Here is a 10,926-nt window from a genome sequence, read left to right as displayed (position 1 = left end):
GTACTCTAGACCCCTGCTCCTCTGCCTTCAATCCATTTGCTATAAAATGAATAAACTTGTAATGTCTCCCTAAAATACTATGAAAAATCAGGACAGGTCTCAGCTTGGTTTATCATTTTACTTTAGAACAATGTTTGCTTTAAATGAAATCTGCGAGTGAAAGTTTGAGATCTTGAAATTTGCACGTTTATTCTGCAGTTTTAAATTTTTTCAAACATTATTAAACATATATATATATATATGTATAAGTTTACAATACCTGATTAAGTGTTAATTGTCTGACACTTTATACACGTGTATCAGTTTATCCTGACACTGCTTCACATGGATATATTTGAGTAGTATATCTCCAGTTTGAAGATATTCGAGAGCACCTTTGCACCAGCAATTCAGAATACACTTGTTGTGAATTTGAAAGGTTTTGTTTTTTTAAAAATTCAAATTGTAAACTCTTGCAAATGATAAGTTTCATTACTGTTAAGTCTAATAAATAAGGTTTTAGCTACTGCTGATGTAGCTTTTTTTTAAGGCCTTCATACAATTGAAAATTTATGTTTAAACATGTTAAAATCCCACTGCTCGTGGTAAAAAGAACAGCTTGTACAGGCTTGTGGTTAAAAATACAAATACAGTTAAGAATCACGTACACATGCAAGAAACTCATCTTCATTCCCTAATCTTTTGTGCTGGCCGTATGAAAACATCCATTGCCAGCAATGTGACGTACACAAAAGGTTTTGGTTGGTATGTTTTCAGTTCTAGGGTGACCACAAGAAATGATGCGTCAAAGTCTAAAAAGACTCCCTGCCGTCAGGAGTCACGATAGTGCACACGTATACTGCGATCCTTTGTCCGTTGAGTAATACACACAATTTAAGCATTCAATAATGGATGAAAACATGCATTCCAGTAAGATCATCCTGTATCTTTATATCCGGTCAATATGAGCACCTCGAATTTACAACTGCAGGTTATTTCAAAACACACAATAGTCAGGTGGATACATGACAGGAAGCCAGTTTTCAGAAAAAGATGCACAGTGAGTCCATCCAAGTGATTTCATGAGCTAAAGAAAAAAAAGGGGGGATTAAAGTTTTATTTGCTTTTATATTCTGTGCTATTTTCCCTAAAAGAGAAGTTAGTTTTCATTGTTTTACAGGATTCTAAAACCATGCCAGAAGCTGGTAATGTTAAATACATCCATCCAATTTACTGGTGTTCCAACTAGACAAGATTAGCACGCTTTTATAGTTTCTATTATAGTCATGCAGCTTTATTTTAGAGGATATAATGACAACTGCTTACCTGGATACAGTTCTTCAGGTTCTCTTTGGTTGGTTTCTCCTCTGCAAGTTTTGTGGCAAATTTGAGGCTTCTCCCATACATTTTATTTACCAGTGCATGCTTGTATGCAAAAGGCAAAACCTACAGAGTGTGTAAAATAAGAGGATTCACAAACTGAATCTAAGGCCTGCACAGCTCACCTGCCTAAGTTCTCCTTCAGATAGTACAGCACAACAGAAAGAAATGGAAACACAAGATTGTGGGTCTCACAGTGTCTCACGTAGCTCTAAGGTTCTCTCTTGTCTAATACTAAATGCTGTAGACAGTTGCACCGGTCCACAGAAAAATTTTAAAAATCAAAGTTTTATGCAATACTGTTATTTGCAGCCAACTCCAGCATCACAACACTATGGAAACTTCTGAGTTCTCCACAGTTCTTCATCAGCCCAGCAGAACAAAAGCAAGAGAAGAAAGAGTAAGAATATGCATTGGATAACCAAACACATTTTTTATAGTCATGTAGCCTGATGAAGTATTTTGGAGAACTCAAAAACCTTGTATGCTCTGCTGATGATATAGTATTCACAATATAAACTCAAAAGAATTTGGTGAAGAACCTTAATAGATTAATAATGGATTCTGGGTCATTTTCAGTTATAAGTAAATACCCAATCAGTATGTGGGGTTAACAGAGGAGGATAGACGATTCATTCTTGCAACAATTAATGTATCACAGAAGTATGAAAGGTATTCTTAACTCTAATGACTTTGGCTTCATGATACAGCCAAAATTAAGATGAGTTATTAGGAAATCTGAATATGATTTAAAGAAGTGGTCAAAATACAAGCTATCTTGTGGTTGTATGTTTTTTTTACAGTACATGCACAAAAGCTGTGGCTTGTATCCTATCACTCTGGTCAACAAAATTTCAAAACTCTCCCCTGCCTAAAAAGACTTTGTTCTGCTACAGGAAGAGTTCCTTAAATTGAAGGAAGGGTCCAAACATTGCTAAATAAATAAATTAATAATAAATAAATAAATAAATTAACCAAATATAAATGGAGTGGCAGGGAAAAGGCTACTGTGCTTCATGAGGCATATGGATGGATAGCTGGACTAGATGGACCTTAGCCTGATGGCAAATCTTATGGTAATGCAAGCATTTATAGTTCTAAAAGTAGGTGCTTGAATCCTATGAAGAAGGCCCATGCCCTCCAGTCTCTACCATGGAACACACTAGAACTTCAGTTTGCTCAAGGGTTCATGGTCAATAACTGATCTTGCAGCAATGGGTGTGCTAATTTGCTCCATGGTAGAGACTGGCAGACATAGAACTTGTTCACAGGATCCAAACTAGACTTTCTATTGCATATTTTGCTGAATGTTTTCCATCTCTATATAAGTAGCAGAACAAAGTTTGAGTCCAGTGGCACTTTAAGACCAACGAAGTTTAATTCTGGGTATAAGGTTTTGTGTGCATCACTTATCTAAAGAAGTGCACACGAACACAAAAGTTTATACCCAGAATTAAACTTTGTTGGTCTTAAAGGTGCCACTGGACTCAAACAACACGGCTACCCCACAGTATGGCAACACTAGTACTTCAGATCATGATGCCAATAGAACACGTGTCATCTTGAACATATACAATTTCATTTTACTTTTAAACTACCCTGTCCTGAGATTCATCTTCCACTCATCTTTGTTTTTTGTATGCTTTGGCCTTCCCATATTTGCAGTTTCCACTAAAACAACAACGAATTGGTATTATTACCATCTGTGTACTCTCCTGTCAAGTATGCTCAGAATGTTCCCCAAAACTAAAACGAACAGGCAGATTCTGTTTTAGTCAGGTTTATCTTCTGCCACTATATTAATGTAGACAGCATGTCTATGTCGATAATGCAAATTCAGAATAACTGGAAAAGGCTTCAGTAATGGAAAAAAGGCAGGCGGAGGGATAATATTAAGTTCCCCCTCCCAACCAAGATCCCACAGTACCCTGTTTGTCATGACATATTATGACTATTCTGGCATTTTCTCTTGAGCACTCCTACAGTACACAAATCAGCTGCAAACCGATCATTTAGATAACATGCAATCTGGTTTGTAAGTACCATGCTATCAATGCAACGAACATGAATTTGAGTGAACTTAGGAGGACAGTGGAAGATAGAAGGGCCTGGCATGATGGGGTCCATGGGGTCGTGAAGAGTCGAACTTGACTGTGTGACAGAACAACAACAACAAAGTACAACAGAACAAAGTGTGACAGAACAACAGCAACAAAGTACAACACACTAGGGGGCCTTCTCAACGGTACAGATCTAGCAATTCCAATGCATCCCCTCCTACCTACCTTGGTATCCAACAAATCGGTCCATTTTGTTGCTTCCCAGAAAGTTTCCATCAGAGCATCCGAACAACTCTCCTGGGTGTCATCTTTACTTTCTGAATCACTTGATACAGCCCCTTCTTGGGCCTGCAACTGCAACAGCTGGTCAGCCAATGCACTTCCTTTCCGACAGAGAGCATCTACCAGTGTAGATTTCTGCTTGTCCATCTCACTTAGTGGGAAACATAGAAGAGATCATCGCATTTACACTGCAACAAACTTATCTGTTGCCAGCAGACATAAAGTTCATGAATGGGGAACTCATACTGGAAATGCTAGCCTGTGAGCATATACACCATTTTCTTCCATTACTCCCAAACATTTGAGAGAAAAAATTACAAGTATATTAGGCATCTCTCCCCTCGTCTCCAAAAAATCCCAGTCAGCTGACACTGACATTGGAAAAATAAACTTTTTTCTCTCTTCCTCCCCCACAACAGACACCCTGCGAGATGGTGGGGCTGAGAGAGCTCTCTGAGAAGATTTTTTTTTTCAACCTTAGAACAGTTGCTTTGACAGCGAATGATGGGCTCTTTAGAGAGACTTCTCTCCTACATGGAGATTCCACATGGTCCAGAAAATGCCAAAGCAATCCCATTCTTTCTAAGGTCATCCTTGCTTCAGAAGCATCTTCTCTATTGATTGCATCCAAGGAAATTGTTCTGACAGTGAGTCACAGTTGGAAGCAGCATTGTGGGCCATCTAGTCCAATCTAGTCAACACAAGGAAAGCTAGAGGATTCTCAGTGGAGACTTGCCTATCTTCCCCAGTGAGGCAGACTCCCCTGCTCTCATAGGGTCCTTTGTTCAACTGCTCTTACATTAGAAATTTTCTCCAAGCATTTAATCAGATTCTACTCTGCTGTAACTTAAGCCCATTAGAACTGATTTCACCATCGGGGCCAGCAGAGAACAAGTCTTTGACCTTGTCAACGACTTGGTAATGGGGTGATGAGAACCAAGGAAGGAAATGCCTGTGCATTCATACGCCATGTTCCTGCTTACAGAATACTGAATACTTACATAGTATTTTGGGGAACTGTTGACTGAAACATGGCACATGTTAGGGATTTTTTTTTTGCACTTTAATGCAAACGACATTCCCAATTCAACATTTCTGTCCTTATCTCACTGTTCCATTATTCTCAATATTTTAATTTCAGCAAGCATGAAAAACAACCCATCCAAAACATCTTGCAAATCTCAACTCTGCACTTAAGATCTGCCTAACACCATGACTCATGTGAATACATCCCCAGCCTCCAGTCATTTCAGGTTGCAACTGAGACCAGCAGCCTTGAGCCAAAGCATTATCCATCATCACTGGATATAATCCACACGAAACTAAATGTGTGTAAGCCCAATGTCATGAATGGCTTTGAAGGTAAAAATGCTTTTAAAAATCAAGAAGCACAAGTGTAGAGAGTCAAAGCGGAATGCAGAAATAAGATGCGAGAAAAAAAAAGTATTTACTGGTTAGGTACTTTTTTATAGTAGCAGCATCGGGCCGAGGATCGGTCTTCATAGCAAGATAAATTGCAAGCGCTGTTTGATCGATATGCGAGATAACTGTATTGGCAGCCTCAATAATTTCAGGCAATCTTTTCATTCGTTCCTATTGAAACAGGAAGGTCATCATGAGTCTCATTGCACACACACAAAGGAACATTACCAAAGGCATGTAATACATAAAACAAACATAAGATACATAGAACAGCTGCCTCGAGCTGGTTTTTGGGGGAGATGGCATATCAATTTTCTAAATCTAAAGCTGTTTGATGCTCATCCTGGGCAGCAACCAAATCATCTTACTACTAGTACTCCATATCTGCAAATTCTTTAGCTACGATCAGCTTGGAAGCTAAGGGGAGGAACAGTAAGCCAGGAGAAACATGGGCATCTCATACAACCTGAACACAGAAATGGAAAGATCACCTTAAAACAAAGCTGGTAGCCATGTTGGTCTGCAACAGAAGAGACAGATTTGACCCCAGTGGCACCTTAGAGACCAACCACATTTTTTTTGGGGGGGGGGGGGGAACATGAGCTTTCAAGAGTCACAGCTCCCTGATGAAGCTTTCTGACAAAGGGAGCTTTGACACTCAAAAACTTACACCGTGAAAATCTGGTTGGTCTCTACAGTGCTTCTGGAATCGAATCTAGCTTTTACCAAAACTGTGAGTGAGGCAGCTACCAACTGATATTGCTGGAAGACGTATTCTACAAACCATTTTGTTGATGGTACCATGCATTGTTTTAGCCCTTTTGCCAAAAAAACTGCATCCATCAATGATGTCCGCTGAGGGAATGCAGCGGGCACGGTTCATCTCTAACAAGTATATCGGCTTCGGCCATCTTTAAATCTCGATAAAATCAATATGCAAATTCTGAAGTTGAGCTGCCAGACCATCAAGCTGTTTTCCTTTCAGGGTTGTAATGGAAGAAATAAAAGTGTACCAAACTGCTGAGAGCACAAAGTTCAAGAAGTTCAAGGCTGGAGAATATTAAAAGAGTCCATCTCTTCTAAGCCCACTTTAAAAAATGAGAGCTCACCTTTTCAGAATCCAATTGATGAAGTCTCGCAACATACAGAGGAAGATGATTAGGAAAAGCCTCTTTCAATTCATTATACATGTCACTGGTATCAAGCCTAGAGAAGAAGAATGGCAGTAAAAATGCTGAATGAGCAACTCTAGGATGGGAGACTATGGGATACAAATTGTATTAACGCAGAATTACAGAAACATACTTAGTCATCCACTGAATCTTCAGGTCCCTTAAGGCTTCAGCAAATTCATCCTTTGCGTCTTTTTCCTTTTCAGGTTCCTTCTCCTTTTCCTTACTGCCGTTCTTATTTTTTACTGGCGACGGGATCAGGTGATAATGAACTGAAATTACATCCTAGGAGAGGGAAAAGGACAGCAACTCGGTCAATGCTAGCAGCAGCATTCTGCCGTACTGCAAACAGCCTAAAGTAGTAAAAAGAGAGCTGTTATCTATGTAACAGCTCACAGTACCTGCAGGGGGAAAAGATTAGTGTTTGCAGTCAAAAGAACAGTCCAGTTGAGCAGGTGTATTCATCTAGGGATTTAAAACTGTGATCAAGGAATTTCAGTCTGTAGACTATGGGTAAATTGTCAGGCACTTCAAAAAGGTCAGACCTAGTTTAAAATATGCTCTTTTATACTGGGTTTGAGGATCATGCTCCCCTCCCAGCATCAATAGTTAAAAAAAAATGCAGAAAGAACCAACTAAAACAAACATTTTTTAAAATTCCTATAGCATCAGTTACAGTAGCATTTTATTTCAGTGACTGGATAAGAAGGAGGGTTACCAGTCCATATAAAAACCCCATCTCTACTGAGGATCAGCAGTATATGCTTTTCGTTTCTAGGTTCATAACTGACCTCCCCTCCCCACAAGAAACAAAGATTCACAATTCTAGTCCTAACTTTTCTGTCGTGACCCCTGACTGGTAGAACACGCTCCTGCTTGAGACTAGGGCCCTGTGGGACTTATTACAGTTCTGCAGGGTCTGTAAAATGGAGCTGTTCTGCCAGGCCTTTGGTTGAGGTGATGGGCATCCAATTACCTGGCCTCCCTGCAGAGAACCACCCAAGCACACTTGCCCATGTGGAGTGTTGGCAATACTACTCTGTTGTGACTTCAGCTGACCACTTATCCACCTGTTAGGGTTACTGAGTAAATATTTCACCAGCCTTTAAATTGTTTTATTGCTTTTTGACTACTATTGTAATTGTAATGTTCTAAAATCTGATGTTACCTGCCCTGAGCCTGCTCACGGGAAGGGCAGGATATAAATTCAATTCACTAAAATAAAAATAAAATAACTTGTGTCACTTTGCACTCTATAGTCTTCCACAATTAAAAGAATTGTTCTGGGTGTCCTAGCTTGCAAAGAAAACTGCTTTTAAAACTGAGCATTAAAACCAGGTCTAACTGACCTCCAAAAAAACGGAGCAAATGAAAACTTGTGGATTCTGCAAAAATGGTAAACAAGAGAATTCACAGAACATCAGTTACCTGCATACTTTAGACAGCAAATGTGAATCATTTGTTTGCTTTTATTTATACCTCCAGCATATTTGAAGCTGAAGGGAGAAACCGATGACAAAATCAATGGTCTGTTTATGGCGCCCTTGCACCATAAACAATAATCTTGATATTTTTATATGTTATATTGGAATAACTGCCAAAGAGGTGTGTACATTTTAAAAAATAAACTTTCCTTCCCAGTATTCATTAGTACTTTTTAAAAGTGTAGAATGGATAAAAAAGCAACCTATGGTTATGCAAAGTGCTAAACTTTTGGTGAGCCAGAACACTGCTACAAGGTTGGCCAGCTTACTTTTATCATAGCCTGCTTTCCCCTGCATAAAACTATGCTTGTACAGGCACAGATTATAACCCTTTTTATGGCAGAGTCCACCAACTGTCAAGGAAATAGATCTTCACCATGCTCAAGCTACACACAATAACTTTATTGATTTCAAAGCCTATGTGAACCAGACCTAACCTTCAGAAAATATCCTCACTTAAATTATTTGCACATTTGTTCCGAGAGGCAAGGAACAATGTCACAACGTCTTCCTATTCAACCAAGAATAGCCTGCTCAGATGTAGTGCTGATAAAAAGAGACTAATTGACTCTTCTCAACAACTTCAAATTTGTGCTAATGTTGTTTCAAACAGTGGCGTCTCCCCCCACCCCCCAAATCTCTCTTTTTCTATTAACTAGACATGGCCAGGTAAGACTATCCCATTATCTAGGTGGCGGGCTCTAGTACTGGACCTAGGGCTGAAAGTATCCCCAGGCCACTCAGTCACCTGGATTGTGTGCCCCACAGAGACCCCAGAGTGCAGGTGAGCAGCAGCTATTGAGTGGAAGTCCCTGCCCTAAGGGTAACTCTTATGATGATCTTTTCTCTCCTTGGTGCTACTGACTGGTAAAAAATCATTGCACTGTGGCTACTTCAAAGAGTAGAAAAGTAGTACTTGGGAAGGGGGGTGGTGAATCAATCTTTTCCTTCTTTACAGTTTCCTTAATTCCCCCTCCACTGTAATGGCAACAAATTTTGTGAAAGGTGAGAGCCAAGTACAGTATTCATACCCGTCTATCCATCGCAACAGAGCAGGCTAGGTAAAAACAAATATTCCAGTCAACCAACACATAAAACTTTCACATTACTGGAAATCCTAACCACAGACCCGCCCCCCTGCATCTAGTTTAGCCCTGTTTCATAATGAACCCTGTGTCCCTGAACTGATGATTAAGCAGAAAGCACATGAAAGTTTGCTCTTCACTCCACAATTAACCCAAATTTCTCCACACCCCAGTTTGCAGAAATTTTTCTCCACACCCCTGTTTGCAGAAATTTGGTCCCATGACTCCTCTTAAAGGACAGTGCAAGGTCATTCTGAATTAAACAAATGATGATACCAGAGAGGAAAACAAGCCTCAGCACATGAGCACCCAGCCACATACTACACCTGAGCATGGCAATCTTAACTTTTAAAAAATGAAGTGGTTAAAACTACTGCAGTTTATGCTCACCTAATGGCTACCAACAGCATTGCCATCACTGTGAAGGTGAGGACAGCCAGGCCCTGCCAAGTCCAACAGAACACATGACTGACTACAATGCATACAGCAAGCAGACACATTTGCATTACTGCATTAGCAGGCCTTGAATGAATGAGCAGGTAAGGTATTTTCCAGCAAGGCCATACCAAGATTTTACAAAAATCAGAACAATGTTTGGAAGATACCTGCATCTTCCTAACAGATTTGAAGACTGTGCAATGTATCCACTGCAAATCCTGACTCACTTTATTTCAGTCTGCATAAGGAATGTGTTTGTGAATGCAGAATATGAGTCCTCTATACTGAGTACTACTAATGAACTGCATGAAAGGATCAATGTGAACATCATCACTACAGGATGAACAACTTTGCAGCCTGCTAGAAGATCAGACTCTATTTCTTCCATCATAACCCTTTTGAGTTTTACCTCCTTCTTGGTTAAAAAAAAAAATCATACAACTCCTACCTATCACCATATGCCACAATCCACTGGATAGAAATGGCTTTCCATCTCATTTTCTAATGTAGCATTTTCTGTGAGGACTCTCTACTAAAAGAATTCCACTAGTATGAGGTGAGCCAACATATAAGACTTTTTAAAGGCAATGACTACCAGCCATTTGCAAGATGTTCTATAAAACTGCCTTTTGGTGGTCACACAAAACCCTTTTCAGGTTTGTTTTTGAACTCAGTCAAAGGGTGAATGAGCCCTCACACTTTGCGAGGAGTAAACAAACATCAGGCGTGAAAAATGCTTTGCATAAATTCTCTCTCTTCTTTCTAAGTTTAAAATTTTTATTCATTACCCTACCTTAAAAAAAAGTTTGGATTACAAGTATATGAACAATATAAAAAAAGTACAAAAAACAGGTTCCATATATTTCTACTACATTAATACCAATTCATCTTGCATTACTACACTGGAAGGAGAAGGGGAGGGGAACAGTCTGCCACTGGCATACATTCTCTTGATAAATCTTACAGACTTCTAAGTTGTGCAAGTCTTAATTCCATAACGCAGAATGAACTTCTAATATGGAAGCATTTTTAAATGATCACAGAAATCAATGTAGCATCCAGTTCCACCTTCAGTAAACTGAGCTGGCTCCATGATCTTTTGTGAATGATTGCATTCTCGTCACTGACAGTGGGCAATAACGTAAAGGCTTTGGCTGTGCTAGCATCTGAGTTCTTTTGCCATCCCACCTTTGTGACAGATGGAATACAGACTGCATTGATGGAGGTGACAAAAGAAAACGGAAGAGTTCAGCCTTTAACTAGTGTTCTTGGCGCCAATGCAGTTTGCTTAGCATATTTCTAGTTTTTCACAGAACTGCTGGGATGATAACCTACGAAAACGAGGTGCTCCCTCATCAAGTCACTTCCTCTGCACAAAGGCGCTGTGCAACCACCAAGAGCTTGTGCCCACTCTCCCTCTCTGCATGCTCGATCAACACCCAAGAGGGAGGGTGGGCTCAGGGCATGTGATCATCTGCTTAACCAAACACACTGTACTTATCCTAATAAAGATGAGCTGTTCAGGAGTTAAACATTGTTCAAGCTGTATTTAAGGACAACTGAGGACACAGAAATAATTCTGTATAACAACTTACAAGTCATGTGCAAAAAGTACGTCTTGCAA

General features: G+C 39.7%; 1 protein-coding gene across 2 annotated transcripts in view; it reads right to left on the bottom strand.

Annotated features, from left to right (window-relative positions):
- Positions 1-163: 163 nt before the first annotated feature.
- The window catches only part of TPP2 (tripeptidyl peptidase 2), a 41,627-nt gene continuing 30,864 nt past the window's right edge, over positions 164-10,926 (bottom strand). For both annotated transcript variants that reach the window (XM_060233676.1, XM_060233677.1), the window contains 6 exons: positions 6,429-6,580; positions 6,233-6,329; positions 5,164-5,294; positions 3,645-3,852; positions 1,306-1,425; positions 164-1,066 (listed from right to left, as the gene is read on the bottom strand). In XM_060233676.1, the coding sequence (XP_060089659.1) occupies positions 977-1,066; positions 1,306-1,425; positions 3,645-3,852; positions 5,164-5,294; positions 6,233-6,329; positions 6,429-6,580 (798 nt within the window). In that variant the 3' untranslated portion in view covers positions 164-976. The remainder of the gene's footprint in view (positions 1,067-1,305; positions 1,426-3,644; positions 3,853-5,163; positions 5,295-6,232; positions 6,330-6,428; positions 6,581-10,926) is intronic.

This window comes from Heteronotia binoei, chromosome 3 (assembly GCF_032191835.1).
Source record: "Heteronotia binoei isolate CCM8104 ecotype False Entrance Well chromosome 3, APGP_CSIRO_Hbin_v1, whole genome shotgun sequence".
Classification (NCBI taxonomy): domain Eukaryota; kingdom Metazoa; phylum Chordata; class Lepidosauria; order Squamata; family Gekkonidae; genus Heteronotia; species Heteronotia binoei.
The sequence above is the reverse complement of the archived record's forward strand: the minus strand, read 5'-3'. Positions and strand labels throughout refer to the sequence as shown.